The sequence below is a fragment of the Mastigoproctus giganteus genome, chromosome 5 (assembly GCF_048544385.1).
Source record: "Mastigoproctus giganteus isolate SK-2022 chromosome 5, ASM4854438v1, whole genome shotgun sequence".
NCBI classification, from domain to species: Eukaryota; Metazoa; Arthropoda; class Arachnida; order Uropygi; family Thelyphonidae; genus Mastigoproctus; species Mastigoproctus giganteus.
In genome coordinates this window covers 43,469,432-43,488,024 of record NC_143579.1, presented here as the reverse complement: position 1 = coordinate 43,488,024, position 18,593 = coordinate 43,469,432, and the positions used below count along the sequence as shown (strand labels likewise).

At 34.6% G+C, this 18,593-nt stretch overlaps 1 protein-coding gene across 1 annotated transcript in view; it reads left to right on the top strand.

Annotated features, from left to right (window-relative positions):
- LOC150085337 (endothelin-converting enzyme 1-like) overlaps positions 1–18,378 on the top strand; it is a 49,828-nt gene extending 31,450 nt beyond the window's left edge. Inside the window, exons 8-9 of the mRNA XM_090374532.1 lie at positions 12,905–13,000; positions 18,184–18,378. Coding sequence (XP_090230658.1) covers positions 12,905–13,000; positions 18,184–18,378 — 291 coding nt within the window. The remainder of the gene's footprint in view (positions 1–12,904; positions 13,001–18,183) is intronic.
- The last annotated feature ends 215 nt before the right edge of the window (positions 18,379–18,593 follow it).

Here is an 18,593-nt window from a genome sequence, read left to right as displayed (position 1 = left end):
ATCTTCTTTTGTTGTTATTGTTTTTTTTGTTTTTTTTCCCCCCATAAAGTATAGTATATTTTGTTTTAAGCACACGTTTCAATGCCAAGTGTAATGTCTTGAGTAAACTATTCCCAGAGATCACCGCGCGCTTCGGCATCAACTCAGACTTGTAAGCCATGGAGCAGGGCAGTATTCTTATTATTATTATTATTATTAGCTATATGGTGCAAGGAAGCCTGAGGCTTTTGCTGCACCAGCAAAAAAAAAAAAAAAAAAAAGAAGAAATTCCCGATTTATCCAGAGAGATAGTCAGAAATAGAAGAGAACCTTTTTTTTTTTTTGATTTGGTAGTTGTTGGCGCATCGGCTTCTGTGGCCATATTGCACCTCCCAAGGTTTTTGCAGTACTTTGATCCAAGCCCGAGGCGGGAATCGAACCCGCGACCTTTGGGTTGTCGGGCAGGTACTTTACCCACTCGGTTAGCCCGGTCGGCAGAAGAGAATCAATCACCAAGAAAGAAGAATGATGATATCCAGCTTAGGACCATGGGTATGCCACGCCCATACTCACCAGATGTGAGCCCCTGGGGTTATATTATAATTATTAGCCATATAGTGCAAGGAAGCCTGAGGCTTATGCTGCACCAGCCAAAATTTTTTTTCCGAGAGAGAGAGAGAGAGAGGAATGATGATATCCAGCTCAAGACCCTGAGTGTGTGCCAAGCCCATTTGCCAGATGTGAGCCCCTGATGTTAATATACGGTATATTTTGGTCGAATTCATTTATAACGAGCACGGTTATAATGAGAGTTCGGCTATTGCGAGCAAACAGAAGACTTGATTAGAAATAATGCATTTTATGAGCAACATTTCACGGTTAAAGCGATCACAGTAATTAAGAGTTTCACGAGTTACGTCGCATTTTAGGGCAAAAGTCTCAAGTTGCGTAGTGAGTTAACATGCTTACAAGTTAGTGCAGATGCATCAGATCTGCTCGCAGCTAACTACTAAATAGTTATCTGGTTGGTTTGATTTTTTTTTTTTTTTTTTTTAGGAGCATTAGCAACTAAGGCCATATTGCTCCCGGAATATGCGGTGGTCATTCCCTGACCTTTCCGCATTCTCCGTATTTGGTGACGGGCTCGAACCCCGGTCTAATCAAGAAGCGTGTGCTACGCACTGTTGCTCCTTCCCACCTGGCTACGGAGGCGCTAAATAGTTATAAGATTGGCATCATTATGTATATCTCATATTGTGAATACCTCACTACGAGTTGCCATGATATTGCACTACCTCGAATAAGTAACTCTTCACCATATGAGAAAACTATTGTTAGTTATTCTCAGCGGATGCCGCCACCCAGACGGCACCGTTTCGGAACTGATTGGCTCCTCTTCGGTGGGTGGACAGGCAACCTGGTGTTGCAATGATGGCAAGGCAGTTGTAAAATATAACGTCGCATTTTAGGGCAAATTACGTCGGTTGTGAATTACGTCGCATTTTAGGGCAAAAGCCTCAAGTTGCATAGTGAGTTAACATGCTAACAAGATAGTGCAAATGCGTCAGATCTGCTCCCTAACTTGTAAGCATGTTAACTTACTATGTAACCTGAGGCTATTGCCCTAAAATGCGACGTAATTCAAATTACTACACACCATCAGGCATCTCTCATATTGTGGGGTTATACTTTGCAACTGCCTTGCCATCATTGCAACACCAGGGTTCCTGCCCATCCACCAAAGAAGAGCCAATCAGCTCCGAAACGGTGACGTCTGGGTGGTAGCATCCGCTGAGATTAACTAACAATAGTTTTCTCCTGTGGTGAAGAGTTACTTATTCGAGGTAGTGCAATATCATGGCAACTCGTTGTGAAGGTATTCACAATATGAGATACACATAATGATGCCAATCTTATAACTATTTAGTAGTTAGCTGCGAGCAGATCTGATGCATTTGCATTAACTTGTAAGCGAGTTTCACCCGTATAACAAGCAAATCTGTACGCCATTACAACGAGCAGTAGCCACACTGCCGTTGTTATTGGATTTTAGGAGCATCGGCTACTTAGGCCATGTTGCCCCCTGTACATTGTCTGTAAATTGCGTGTGTTCAGAGATCGATTTTCGGTTTGCTGGACGAAAAACTAGAGTTTCCGAGGAAAAACCTTGCTACCCTCGCCTAAGACCGACTTACTCAGCCACGTTATGAAAAAGACCCATAAAAATACCTCCCGTGGGATTCGAACTCAGGTCTTTTCCACCCCTGTATGGGGAGGACGGCGATCCTACCAACTGTGCTACCCACAAGAGCCCAAATTGCTATATGAGGAACTAAGATCTATTATTGCCTTGCCCGTTTGTGACATTTCACCGGAAAAAATTACTAGTGCTCTCTAAAAAAAAAAAAAAAAAAAACCATCATTGTTAAAAGGTTAGGTAAGTGCGATAAAAAGTGATCTGGATACGACTCTTTTGAGTTGGTTTACAATGAACCAACTGTGAGTAGCCCTCTACTGAAACTACAAACTGAAAATTGGTTTATCAACTTGGATATGCAGATTTTTTTTTTACAATAACGGTGGCTTGACAAATTAAAAAATAATAATAATATTGTTTATGGTAAGATAAATAGCGAATCTGGCGGTGTGAACGAAGAAATGAGTTTGTTATTTTGGTTTTTTTTTTTTTTTTTTTTTAGGAGCATTAGCAACTAAGGCCATAGTGCTCCTAGAATATGCTGTTGTTATTTGGTTTTTAGGAGCATTAGCAACTAAGGCCATATTGCTCCGGGATATGCGGTGGTCATTCCCTGAATGACCTTTCCGCATCCTCCGTATTTGGTGGTGACGGGCTCGAACCCCGGTCTAATCAAGAAGCGTGTGCTAGAATATGCGGTGGTCATTCCCTGACCTTTCCGCATCCTCCGTATTTGGTGGAAGAAATGAGTAATGACTGGATTGAAAATGTGTGGCCAGATATAAAAAAAAGGTTTCTGTGAAAGTGACATTTTTAATGAATTGTGTTTTATAGATTGCTCCCCCCCTACATGACCCACAAGGTTAAAGGTGAAAAGTGCACATGTGGAAAATTATCCAAAGAGCAACTGGCTGTTCTGATTCGTTAAACTGTGAGTGGAACTGAAAAAGAAAACTCATAGTAATAGGCAAGTCCAAGATGTTTTAAAAACATTAGAAATCTTCCAGTGATATACCGAGCTAACAAATGGATTTTTCAAATCCATTTTTGAAAAAGTACTTAACTGGGACAAAGAGTTTAGAAAAAAGGAAAGTTTTGCTGATTTTAGACAATAGAAGTCGATGAAGACACTGAAGAAACTGATGACAATATTCCATTAAAAATATAAAGAAACATAACTTGGATACTGGGTTGGCATGTATGGACGATTACGAGACCGTGGACGTTACATCTCATTCTTCTAATTTAACACATCGAGCTTGTATTTTTACCACCTAATTCAACTTCTATTTTCCAGCCTATGAATCAAAGTGTTATTAGAAGCTTTAAATGTCATTTTAGAAAACTTTTCTATATGGAAACTATAGAATGCATTGAAAGAAAAGAAAAATTTCGAATTTAAGTTCTTCATGCCATCCGATTCATGAGCTAGGCATGGGATAAGGTCACATCACAGATGATCAAAATCATCTGTGATGTGACCTTGTCATGAATCGTGTAATATGACCTTATGCTCATGAATCGTGTAATAAGGCAGGAGTAAGCCCATGAAAGTCGATGGAGGCACTGAGGAAAATTATGACAATATACCATTAACAATGTGATTGAAGAAACATAACTTAGACACTAGATTGGCATGTGTGGACGATTACGAGACCATGGACAACAACCTCGTGACTGCCGAAATGCCGACAGATGAGGACATTCTCGAAGCTAAAGGCTTTCGAAGACGACAGCGAGGAAGAAGACGGTGATGAGTATCCAGTAAATGTAGTGTCGAGCGCAGAGGCACAAATTGCTTAAAAGCTCTTTCATTGTTTTATGAATCCAATACCATCGATCCTGAATTTCGATTCTATCTCAGTAAAATGAAAGATGAAAGACATTGCACATAAATTTCACCTTAAAAGAAATTCGAAACAAACGACATTGGAAAATTTCTTTAAATAAAGAAACAATTCATTATATCAAGACTTTGTTAATAATGAAATTATTTTTCTTGTGAATTATTTATATAGTGCATAAATATATTGAATAAATTGTTAATCGTGTAATCAAGAGCTGTGGTTATTCATTGTTGTTTTTATTCCTTTTCCACAAGTACTGTACTGTATACAGTATATCCATATGCGTGAAAAGTGTGATGTATAAGTACTACGAATGATAATAATAATAAATAAATAAGTAAATAAAAATAACGAATAACATTATTTACACACATGTTAGTTTGATTTTGAAATCAAAAATAAATTTTTAGAAATAAACGAAATGCAAATATGCAATTTGTGTACAATTTTTTTCATCACAGCGAGAGCTGGATGAAAAAAATTGAGTGGCGACTCCACTTTCACACGCCTTCCCTAGTTAATGTATTCACAGAAAAAAATAAATGAAGAAAGAAAATAAAATAAATAAACCTGAATATTAAAAATAAAACAAAAATTGTAATTTCTCCTCCGTAAAAAAAGGCCTGGATTTCATGTTTTTTCTACTTGCTAATATTTAGTCTAGAATGCGATAAATATACTAAATTAAATTAATTAGTAAGCAACAGGGTGCTAATTATGAAGGCTTTTCTGAAGTGCTCACTTCCTTTTGATTTGGTATGCCCTATTTTCTCATTCACTGTGTTTTGTCACTAAAAAGAAAGCATGTAAACATCACGCGGAAGTGAGACACTGGCTGGTTATTGAGGGCAAATATATTACCACACATGGTAATATGTCTGCTGTAGTCTTATCATGGTGGTTTACTCTCCCTCCCTTGACGTTATCCGTGTTACATTTCCGTTAATTGTGTGTATGCAGAAGTGTCGAGAACGAGGGGGGGAGGGGAAGATGTGCTTCTTTGTTACCGGACATTGTAGTGGAGGAGGTCTTGAACTGGTGTCCGGGCGCCTTACCCGGAAAGGCTGTTGTTATCTACAAGAGCCATTCTGGCTTCAACACCTTTGCGCAGGAGCGGATTAAGGTCGGTTGAGGCCCCGGGCGTAGAAGAAAATATTGGACCCCTTAAAAAAAAGAGAGAGACAGGGAAAATAAAAATACATGTTAACCATTTTTTTAAATAAATAAAAAATATTATGTACTATTAATGTTTTATTTCCAATAAAATTTGAATACATATATATATATATATATATATATATATATATATGTATAATGTAATTAATAATAGCATAATAATAATAATCACAAAGTTTTGAACTAATATGTTCAACTAATTTGTTGGGGTTTTGCGTGGGCCTTTCAGAAGTCGGGGGTCTAGGGTGCGCGCCCGTCGTTAAATCCGCCTCTGCCTTTGCGGGGATGTTAAGTTGGCTTTTTCTGTCTGTAAGATGAAGAGGCCCAACTGAGTCCAACTAACTAGTAAAGAAGTGGTTCGAAGTTCCTCTGGTATACGAAGCCAAATCAAACCCGGGTAAAGATTCAATATCGGGTACGGCCACCAAAAATGGCGGCGATGAGAGGAAGGGGTAAAGCAGTGATTGACGGGTTGTGACTCCACCCACTCACTGCGTTCCCCCTCCTCTCCTCGCCCGGCGGATGCGAAGTGACACGCAGATGGCACGTAGCACAGCAACGAATGTGGCGGCTGAAAACAAAGAATAAACCCGATAATCAGAAAAATACAAATACCAAAATACACGTTTCTACGGTTTCGCGAAATGTCACGTGACATTTGAATAAGTCTGATTGAGCTAAAAAGAAGATGAAAAAGGAAAGGGGAAAAGGTAACTTAAACCGAAATTTCGCTAAAAGGAAAGGCAAATAAACTGAACAATTTAAAAAACTAACCCTTTTCTCGACCGCAGGTAATACAGCACAACGTAAAATTCGACAGGGAATTGCAAAAAAGACTATTTCACAAACATCAATTAACCACGAAGAAACACCACGAAATTGAAAATTGCGCAATAAAAATTGGTTAAACCCAGAACAAAAAATTAGAATTTTATTTTGTAGTTCGCCTTTACTACCTTTAAAAAACTAACCCTTTAAACTAAAATTAAAAAACTAACCCTTTTCTCGACCGCAAGTAATACAGCACAACGTAAAATTCGACCGGGAATTGCAAAAAAGACTATTTCACAAACATCAATTAACCACGAAGAAACACCACGAAATTGAAAATTGCGCAATAAAAATAGGTTAAACACAGAACAAAAAAATTAGAATACATACCGAAAACAAAGGAATACGGCAGAAGCACTTAGGAATTACTAATCAGTGATTAGTAATAAGAAGGCTCAGAAGAGGAGGAAAGTGGCCATGTCACTTTCATCAGTCGACATTTAAAAATTAATTTAATTTTTTTTTTGGGGGGGGCTCTGCCCCCAGACCCCCGTTTGAGCGGATTTTCGGGTCGCTCTGATGCTACTTTTATTTTTTTTTTGCACATTGAAATTCGGATAAGTGATTTTTTTAAATTACGAATGTAATTAGGAATTACTAATCAGCCAATGAGAAGGCTCAGAAGAGGAGGAAAGTGGCCACGTCACTTTCCTCAGTCGACATTCCGAAATTACTTTATTTTTCAGAAAAAAAATTAATTTAATTTTTTTTTTTTTTTTCTGGGGGCTCTGCCCCCAGACCCCCGTCTATGTGGGGGCTCCTGCCCCCACACCCCCGGATTTTTTAACTTTACCTTTAATTTACGAATGAAATTAAGACCGATTATTATACTGCAACCACGTGACATCAAAACACGTGCGGCACAAGATGACACACACAACTAACACGGCGCGGCACAAGGTGACACGCACTGCGTGTCAGTGTGATCGTCTAGACGTAATTGACTCCGCCCACTGGGTGGAGCCGGCTGCCTTCATTCACTTCATTCTCATTGGCTGTACCCGCTACTGAATATTGACCCAAACCCGGAAATTTATAAATGGCTAAGTCATTATACTGCCACAAGAGCTTGTTCAAGGTTAAAAACATTAATTTTACTTTTTTTTTTTTTTTTTTTTTTCATTTTCACTCGTTAGCAGTGCCGGGTTAAGGTAGAGGCTAGCACGGCACTTTCCTGGGGTGCCATTCTTTGAGGGGTGCAAAAAACGGAAGAACAACCAGGCAAATATATATATATACGCAGAAATACCTTGGTCTGGCACTGCTCGTTAGCGTTACAGTTCTTAGATCCAGGGAACATCGTAAAGGGGAGCATGGCGACCAGGTTTTTGATATACAGCAGGCTCTCGATTTACTGGGATCGGATTAACCGGGAAAGTTCAAGACTCCAAATTAAAAAAAAAAATCAACTATAAATCATAAAATTCAAGTAATAACTAAATACGTATAAATAGATGTTTTGCAAGTCGTAAATAAGCGACAAGAAGGGGCGTTATAAGTCGCCACTGGAAGATAATGTACCTATTATCTTGCAACCCCCGCCGTCTTTACAGCCGCCGCTCAAAAAAAAAAAAAAAAAAGAGAAGAAATGTTTAGTTTGTTTTAGTGCGTCGCGTCGATTCTTGTGTTCCGTTGCACCGCAACAAGACAAATTTTGTTTCGTTGTTTATGTCTGGATATGTCGAAATTTTTTTTTATAGTAAATGCATATTTTTTAGAAATTGCGAAAATGATGGGTAAACACAAAAGAGTTGCGCTTTCAGTTAAACAAAAACTTTAAATTATTCAAAAGTTTGCATCCGTTAAATCTCTAAAGAAGCATTATAATGTTGGTGACCAAACCATATACGACATTGTAAAAAATAAAGGGAAGTTATTAGATATAAAATGGACATCATAAAAAACAAAAGGAAGCTATTCGATTTAATATGGACATCATAAAAAAACAAAAGGAAGCTATTAGATTTAAAATGGACATCGTAAAAAATAATGGGAAGCATCGTATTGGATACGCGAGTAGTGCGTGGTAAGTTTTTGTTTTCTTGTATACTTTTTACGTAGGTTGCTGAACATTTTTCGATACAGTAAGTCCCCGACTTACTGTATCGAACTTCAGACTTACGTCAATTTTTACGAACACAACTTCGGACTTATGTAAATTTTTTTTCACCCTTTTTTTTTTTTTTTTAGGATTGTAAAATTTAAAATAAACAAAAAATATAATAATAAGCAATCAGTAACGACGATCACGGCACGGCACACAAATTGCACAAGTGAGATACCGAGTAACAAGCAAAAAATTAGAAAAGAAGAGAAGATTCTTAAATTTTTTCACCATAATAACATAGATATAAGCAAATAAACATGGTTTCAGGGCCTTCAATGAAGCTCCCTTGGATAGTGAAGAAGATGCTCTTTTCCTTTTGTGAGGATAAAAATCTATAATTTGCAGTGGTGAGCTATAGTGGGCTCACGAGAGCCCATTGTTGAGACGATCATTTATTTTACAAATGGAATCCTGGATGCAATTATTGAGTGTCCAGAGCCAAAAGTACGGTGGAGTGAGCGGGCCCATTCCCAGTATTTTAATGGCGCAATCGATCAGCTGTGTATTTTAAAATTGCTTCATTTTTGATTTAACAGTCGGACCTCTGTTTAACCAACTTCTTTATACCGAATTTTTTTTAAATTCATCTTGGTAATTACATTTAAAACATAGTAGTTTCTGTTGAACGAAGAAAATTTCCATGTAACGAACGGATTAGGAGAAACAACTTTGTATGCATTGTTCTCACCTCTGGCCTTTAGATAATTAGAAAGTACAAATTAAGGATGAAAGGGATTACTGTTTCGCAATGTTAGTGGTGTCTGTAAAACTTATGCAGTCGCATAATGAGAAGTTGCGCTAGTCAATACGCTTTCCATAGCCAGTCAGAGGATTAAGAAGATTCCCGACATGGATAATAGTCTCTGGTCAAGCTGTGTTGTGGTTCCCGTTTACTCTGACAAACAGGCGTGTTTTTCGGAGAAGTGAGTTATCCACGCCTTCCAGCAGATTTCTCCTGTCTAAGTCACATGGATATTCAGCTACTGTGACCATGTAGGTCATAGTAGCTGAATATCCATGTGATTCCGACATTTTGCACAATATTCGAAGAACTAGTGACAGTAGCAATGTAGAGTGGGGATTGAGGCAACCAAGATATGTATTATATAAACTTTATGAAGATGAAGTATTGGCAGATTTTGAAATTTTGTCAAGGCTTTCACTGTGTAGAAAATGTTCTAAAATATAATGGCATAGGGGCAATAATTAAAAAAAAAAAAAAAAAAAAACTGTATGCATTATATCACCAATCTCCAAAAAACCAGCGCGAATTAAAGATGATTGCTAAAGAACTTGATGTGGAAACTATAAAGATCAATCATGTGTTCAGGCTATGATGAGCAGCTTGTAGCTTGCAGATGGTAATTGTGGGTTAAAGATCCTTCATTGTGCAAAAATTTTGAATCAGAAGTTAAATATTTCGGATTATTAAATCAACTTTTAAATCTAGAATTTCTTAACCATTTAGCACTAATGATCGACATCCTGCAGGAGCTCGCTTACCTTTCAGAAGCTTTACGGATTCATTATGGTAAAAGCAGATAAATTAATTATTCAACTATCAATGCTATTGCTAATTTGAAAAATTCTGAAGGAAATTATGAAGCTAAAATTGATAGCATGTTGAAGTGGAAAGAATTCGAAGGAATTAAAATCGAAAATAAGAACAGTAAAATTATCTCGTGACAAGTTATTAAATGCACTGTTTTATCCTTAATGGATAAGTTATTAATGCAATAGAGTGATTTTAAATTAAATAAAGAAAATAATGATGCCATTGAAAGAAATTTTAAACATATGCTACTGGAAATCGTGGAATATGAAAGAACTTTTGTCTTGGTGGCAAGACGGTGAAAACTGAATAAGAAATTTATTTTCTGTTAAAATATGAAATAAAAATTAATGATTTTAGAGATTTTGTCGAAGACGGTTTATCTTTAAGATCGAGTGAAATTCCTTTTTTAATTAAGAAAGCAGAAATATCTTTAAAACCATTGCGATTAGCAGTGCTGAAGCTGAGTGAGCTTTCAGCGTAATGAATAATATTGTGTGAATAAATGAATGAATAATGTTGATAATTAAACACATTGCAGATTATGATTGACCATACATCTAAATAAAAAATGATTGCTTCAATTTGATCCGGATCATTATGTCAGATCACTCCTCTGTAATAATAGCTCAGCTGGTGAGCAAAGAAGAAGATCAAAAACAAATATTAATAAAGAAGTAAATTGCATATGGCAATTTTTAGAATAAATTTTTCTTGAATATTTGTGTAATAATTTTTTTCATGTAATCTGTGATTTTTGTGCACCTTTTCTAGAACAGTTTGTTTTTATGTAATATTTGTTTTTATATTCTGGAATGTTCTGTGATAATTCATTATTTGTGATATGGGATATATTTTCATGTTATTTTTTATTCGCAATATTAAAATTTTATCATGAAAAAAAATGTATCCATTATATTTCCCTAGTTGTAAAAAAAAAAATAATAAAGTTGCATGTCTGCCGAGCACGCATGGTAGATGGTTTTATGTGAAACATCCTTCGCGTTTCTTTTAGATATTTTGATTTGTATATATTGATTACGAAATAAAAGAGCTTTTGTATTGTAAATATTTTATTGATCATTCCCAAATTTCCATAATTTCTGGAAGACAATATACAATAGCTTTATGATAACTAAAGTAAGAGACGTATACTTGCTACTGCAATGTATCTAAATGTCTCTACACCTAACAACGTATCTAATTATCGGGGCACCTAACAACAGAATGTATGTTAGGTGTCCCGAACAGCTGCGTATGCAAAAATGTGAGACGAAATAAGAAACTGTTGACAAATCTTTGTATTGTTGCAGTCATATGACAAATGCTTGCAATAGTTACTACTGCAGTAGTAACTGCAGGAAGTATGATTGTGATGTCATACTATTCAAAAATTCCAAAAAGTTAGAACTTGAGATATTGTACTGATCACAAAAAATGTGGCACGTTCTCTAATCATACTACTAGTGAGTGCTCCACACAGACTAGTGGTCTGAGCGTGGGAAGCACCTCTGGCAGATGCCACGGATGATGTCACTTCCGTGACCGATCAGATTTACTCGGTAGGTACTCCCCCAAAGATGTTTCACATCAAAAATTTGGCAAAAGTGCGAGCCCATTGTTAAAATACAGTAAACCCCCGCTATTCGCGGTATCTGTATTCGTGGTTTCGTGTATTCGCAGTCGCTGGTTTAATATAAAATGAAACCTAAAAAAATATGAATTTTAAAGTGCCGTGAACATTTTCCGCCATAAAAAAACATGGGCATGGCTAAAATTATCTTTCCCGGTCAAAACATTTTGTCACCCCTCTCCCCCACTTCAGTGGGTGGGGAGAGGGGTGACAAAATCGCGAGCGTGGATGTTTCTCGCTAATCCTTATTCAGTATGTGTTATGCGCTTGTCATGGAAGGTTTCATCGTTTGCTTTTAATTTATATGCTTATAAATTGAATAAATTTATCAATTTATAAATTGATATGCTTACAAAAGTGAAAAACTACCGTTTTGCAGTGTGTTAGTGTAAACAGACTTTTTTGAGTGTATTAACGGTAGAAAGTGACTTTATTGTAAACAAGTTCTTTCTAACCCGTACAAAAATATGGCTACGAATAACAAGGGAATTGTGAAAAGATCAAAGAAGGTGATGAGATTAGCGAGTAAAATTCAGTTATTAGACAAAATTTCTAATGGTGAAAGTGTCTCCGTGGCAAAACATTATAAAATCAATGAGTCAACGGTATGATCAATCAAAAAATCGGAAGAAAAAATCCGCCGTAGTGTCCGTGAAAACGCGCTAATTGTTTCAAAAATCTGCTCTGTAACTCGTGATGTTAAATTAGAAAAAATGGAAAAAGCTTTAAATCTGTGGATAGAAGACCGAACTCAAAATAAAATTCCGTTAAGTTCACTCATCATTCGTGAAAAGGCAAAACTCCTTTATCAACGCTTTAGCGAAACAGGTGATAGCACTGGAGGGATAAGTTTTTTAGCTAGCAAAGGCGCTGGGTTGAAAGATTTCTTTGAAATTTCCAATTAATATTACATTTAATATTGAATTGTTTCTTATTTTCATTTCGATACCTTATGCTTGCATTTCACTATGTACTGTCTATGTACATAGTCATATAATGAAAGTACATATAATACATACAAAGACAAAATTTTAGACTAGTTTTTCTTATATATTTCATACTTTGGAACGGAACCCCTTTATTACTATGGGAGCCATAACTCAGTATTCGTGGCATTTCTCAGGAACGTAACCCCCGCGAATAGTGGGGGTTTACTGTATTCACAGGTCATCACTGAATTACTGTATATATTTTGGGGCTTCTTCACATGTTTTGGTTTAAGACCTTATTATGCCTAAATCTGACCCTGATTTTACTGACCCTACCTCCAACAAAGACTAACTTGGGCACATTTTAAAAATTCTTTAGTAGTTTCTGCCAGCAGTGGCAAGAATAAATACTCTATCTGGTCTGGCAATCAGAATTAAACTAAAATTTTTCCAAAGGGCAAAGCAAAGTCTCTATAATGTTACAGATGACAAAGTATAAAAGGAAGTGTTAAGAAGGGATCTGTGAAAAACATATTAGTTGAACTAGGGGCAGCCAGTTGAAAAGAGATTGCACATGCAATTCTTCTAGGTATAACTTTTTCTGAGTTCTCTTATGATGGTGATCATTAAAAAAACTTTAAATATGTTTGTAGACTCATCAAGAAGATGGAATTGTCCTTGGGAACTTTGAGGAGAGCCAGAAACACAACCTTTTTACCTTGTCACAGTTGCACCATGCCATGCCTGAGGTAAAGCACAAATCAGATATTTTAGTAATATTGCAAGCAGACAGATGCTATAATTCTAAAAATATTAAATGTTAAGATTAAAATACATTTACAAATAATTACGCAGTGCAGTTTATTGTATTTTTGGGTTTTTTATTATACTGATCTAATAAGAAGCTACAATAGTGAACAGAAGTGTTCCAAAACCTAACAAAACTTTGACATCTTCATGTAAGTCTTTACAACAGAAACTGTTACAGCATAACACAATATTTGGATATCAAAACAATAGTATATTTTATGTATTGGGAAAAACATTTTTTATATCTTCTTGACTTTAGAAATTATAGCAAAGGTCTGGTACCCTGGATTATTAAGGTCATATAAGTTATCAGAAGACTGTTGTAGTGTATATCTAATTGGTTGAAGGCACTGTTATGTATAATAAAGAATATGACAGTGACACAACAAATCAGACTGCCTGATAAGAAGACAAAAAGTTTTCTGGAGTTATTCTGCTTTTGTTTTTGATATTTTGTTCTCCTGCATTTCTCTTTTTTTTTTTTTTTTTTTTTTGTGCTTTCTAAATTGTGAATTATGTAATAAAATTTTTAGCCTAATAAAAGAAAACTCTATTTATTGTAATATGTTTAGAGGCATTCTGGTTGTAAAAATTAAAATCTCTTGTATCTTTGTGTGCTCTGATATTTTAACTGGCTATAAGAGTTAAAGCGGTGGCTATAGTTAGTTGTTGCTTTCCTTTTTTTTTTTTTTTTTTTTTTCTTTTATAAGTGAAAAATCTTCAGTCTGTGTAATTTTTTTTATTTTTGTTGTCTGTCTTGTCTACATATTCAATCAGCATCTATTTCAAAACTGATTTTAAAGTACAAACATCAAACTGCATTTATCAAAATAATTTGATGTCCTTGATGCCTCCTGACATGTTGACTGCTGTGTGGAAAACGAACAGATCTTGTGTATAAAAAAGATAATAAACTAAATTTCTCTGCTATTTTTATTTTTTGTCTGGTCAACTTGTTATGTGTCCAAATTGAAATTTCAACTAATTTAAAAATAAAATATAACATTTGAAGTAGAATAATGTGAGATAAATTTTGAAAAGTTTATGGCTTTATGACATTAGAGGCATTGAGAATGCTAACACAAGCTCCAGCCTGGCTTAGGGCAAAACAGAGTTTTATAATTTTTAAATAATAGGCCCTTTACATTAAATATGAGTCCAGAAAGCTCTCTCTCTCACTTTCCATCTCTATATCTATATATATATTTTTTATTTTTTTATTATTTTTTTTTCTGAAACTCGCAGCACAGTTGTTTTAGGTCAGGTTAGGGAAATTTTCCAAATTATTTTTCATGGAATAATTATAATTTTTTTTTTTTTTAATTTATAGTACAGAAGCCATTTCAAGACATTTCGTAATTGGAAGGTACTGAACTTAATATTATGTGTTTGAGCTTAGGTTAGAGAAATTTGCTAAATATTAAATATTATTAAATTAATGTTAATTATTATTAAATTAAATTAAATTAAAATATTATTAAATTAAATTGATGACAACATTCTATGTTTGGAATTATACTAATTTGGAATTATAATAATCAGTATACTAATTATACAAATTATACTAATTTGATGATTGATTTTTAACATATTATTCTAGTAGAGTGTGAAGCTGAACAGTACTGGCTGTACTATGTTTTTGCACACTGCTCTCTCTCTCTCTCTCTCTCTCTATATATATATATATATATATATATATAGAGAGAGAGAGAGAGAGCACTGCATATATATATATATATATATATATATGCAGTGCTCTTGAGATTGAACTGATAGCTACATCATAATTTCTTTCTGGATGTTGCCCAACTCTTCAAGTCAGAAATCACCAAAACATTGAAGATGTACCTCTAAATATTTAAATACCATACGTGAATTAGGTATTCTTCTGGATTTTGACAATGGGCATAGTTTAGATGCCCTTCTACAGTTGGGCGCCTCCATAGCTAGGTGGGCAGGAGCAGCAGTGCGTAGCACACACTTCTTGATTAGACCGGGGTTCGAGCCCATGACTACCAAACACGGAGGATGCGGAAAGGTCAGCGAATGACCACCGCATATCCCCGGAGCAATATGGCCTTAGTTGCTAATGCTCCTAAATACCAAATAACAAACTTCTACAGTTGCTTCTGCACTAGGTTAACTATCTATCACAGAGAGTTAGTGGAGCTAACTGTACTAGGCAAACCTCGTCTGAAGAGTCTACAGCTTTCAGAATGTGGAAGATTACTATAGCAATACGAGGGTAAATTTCTTGACTCTCAGTGATGAGGTGAACATGGCTGTTAAAAGTGATCCCTCTTGTTGTATTCCAACCTTCATCTTTAAATAGTGAAAGCAGAAACATCTTTTAGATCTGTAGCTAGAGCAGTAATTTTGTTATGCAGTTTTCCTTTAATTTACACAATTCATTCTTGGAGAATAACCTTTGAAAGAACTTCATAAATGTCCATGCTGTAGTTGAGTAGTCAGTTTGAAAGCACAGTTACTTGCACTGCTTGTTTGAATTTATATGATGCCACAAATGGCAAAATGCTTATAAATAGCTTTAGTTGTAAATTTCTGTATCTGCTGAAATATAAACAGAACATATATTTTATTTATTTAAAAGGTTGCTGGCTAAAAATCTGTTGAGTGATAAGCGGTAGCAATGTTTGCATTACTAATGAGGATGTCATCACCTGATTGGCAGATAACACTGGTCAGCAAAAAAAAAATTTTTTTTTTCACTCCCTGTTAAAATTCAGTGTGATTCTTGTAGATTTGAAGGTGCAGAAGGTGGTTTCAAATATGGCAACCATATTGCTGTAACACCCACCAATTTTAAGAGAGAAGGGATTAAAATCAAAAAGTTTCTAGTAAAAAAGATTTCATATATTTTAAGAAAATGTTATATACAGTACGTATTGAACAATAGGTCTATTAACCTTATTCTATTTACAAAAATGTTTACCTGATTACAAAACACTTATTTTGTCATTTTTTTGCCTTTATAATCATCCATTGGTGTCTCCCATACGAGATTCCAACGTTAGTCTGCCAACATATTTGGACTCCATTTTCCCCTGGTATCTTTTTTCTTTTTAGAAATATCTTGGCGAAACCTTTCACCATGCTCATTGGCACTTCCAAGTTTTCAAGAAAAAAAATCTAAATGGAAGTGTAGGAAATGAAGCTTTAATGACAGTTCTTGGTTTTTCGTCATTAATCTACGATATTTTAAAACTGAGGGTGATGACAACTTTTTAAGCACATATCTGAGTTTTTAAACATATTTCTATGTAAATTTGTCGAAATTATTTCAGGGAGGAATTTGATGCTGATCAGTGTAATTTAAGGTGTAAGATGCTTAAAATCTTCTGTGATATAAGAATAAATTTGTAATGCATTTAACACTTTTCAGTATTAAATTCATTCCAAAACTATATGAATATGAAAGTATAAGAATCATAACACATTGACCATTTACAGTATTTCATTATTACAAAATACTGTAAATATCAGATACTATAAATATTGTAAACATCAAATACTAAATACAAAATATTGTATATTTTGTAAATATTGTATGTTGTAAATTGTATATTGCATATTGTATAAATACTAAATATTGCATATTAGATACTGTAAATATTATTAAACACATCTAATATTTACAGTATTTCATTAATTTTTGGTAAAATTTAATACTGAAAAGTTTATTTCAGATTACTACTGAAGTCATTTGCAGAAGTATTTCTGGATTATGGTTAAAAATCTATGCCTTTCCATAGATATTAAGCTCAGGATACATTTGCCCCAAGTATACTAAATAAAAACTTTTAACTATTCCAAAAATTAAAAACAGGACATGAATGGAAAATGATTTGAAGCAATTCAAAAAATTCAATCAAAATCAAAGCAATTCAAAAAATTCAATCAAAATCAAAGCAATTCAAAAAATCAATTAGCATTAGCATTAGTAGAGGCATATGATGCAAGAAAGCAAGCTTATGCAGCATCAGCCAAAAAAAAAAAAAAAAACCCTTCCACTTCACCCCTCCTTTCGTTCGAAATACCTGTCCAGCTGAGCCTTAAATTTATTTAGGCTATCAAACACAGTGAACTACCTAAAAGCATTCACAAAAGATTTCTAAAAATATTTTGTTTAGTGACAAGCATGACAAACCAAGTATGCAGTCGAAGAAGGTGATTATGCTGAAGATTATTAACAATGTAAATATTTATCATTGAATAAAATTAACATTTTGCAACGTTCACTGAACTCCTTGATAAAACCTTGTATAGTCCAATTGATTTTGCTAAATCAACATTGGTGATATTTTCCTTAACAAATAAGAATTATACATACTAAGAAAACAAAACCTTTGTTTTCAATACAGAGTTATGGTCTATTTATCGCTTATAGTTGAAAACAGGTTGCAACAAATTCCATATCAATAAAATCATATAGCTTTCGTCTTCCAATGTGCAGTATCAAACCATGATAGTGTTTACTATTCTTTTGTTTAGGGATGAATTTAGGAGAGAAGGAGATTAAGGTGAACAATCACTGAAATTTGGAAATTGGACTTTCTTGCTTTTGTTACAGTTATGTGCAATGAATTCATTTGATTCTGAATCTTCCCCCAAAACTAAAAGTTGCTGTTTTAGTTATAAACCTGATTAAATATATACAGTATAAATCAAAGGTCAGGATAAATCAACCAACTTTGGTTATCTTGAAGGACAGTTTCTTTAATAATCATAAATGAAAATGCTATCCTGATGTGCGTCTGTATAATTATATTGAGTAGATTTACAAAATACAATAGAAACGTGGAACTCCATAATCTATATTTCTTTGACAATAGGTCTAGTAATACTGATAAGAAAAATGAGATTCTTGTTGTGTAAATACTCTAATTCAAGTAAAATTATTTATTATTTATTAAAAACATGTTACATGACATTTGTGCAACCCCTATAACATTTTAGCTAGCTACCCTATCTCCTTGCATTATCTAATATATGAATAGCCTTTAAAATATATGTATGCTTATATCAGATTTATGCTAAAGTTGCTATGAAGATTTGTAGCAATTAGTCTCATCGAGTCTTTATATCTTTTTTGTTCTTGCAGGTGAACTGGGTTCTTTTAATTGAATATATATGTAATAACATAAACATCACAAGCACAGTCGACATGCTGTTTGTACAAAATGTGCCATATATGAGTTCTGTTGTTCTTCTCCTTGAGACAGCACCACGAAGGTATTTGTCATTGATATTATCACAGTGCATTAATAGGTTTAGTGTAACTGTAATACTGAAATAATATAAAATTGTTATAGAAGATATTTTTGATATTTTGAATACCCATGTGAAATGCTATGTTTTTTACCAGCATGCTTCATGCATTTTTTATGTACTTTGACATGCTGAGATAGGTTGCATCCTTTGGATTAGCAAGTCACCACATTGCTATGCCATCTGAACAGTTTTTGGGGAAAGGGATCCATTTTTACTTAGGGAAGGTTTCTTATCTTCTTC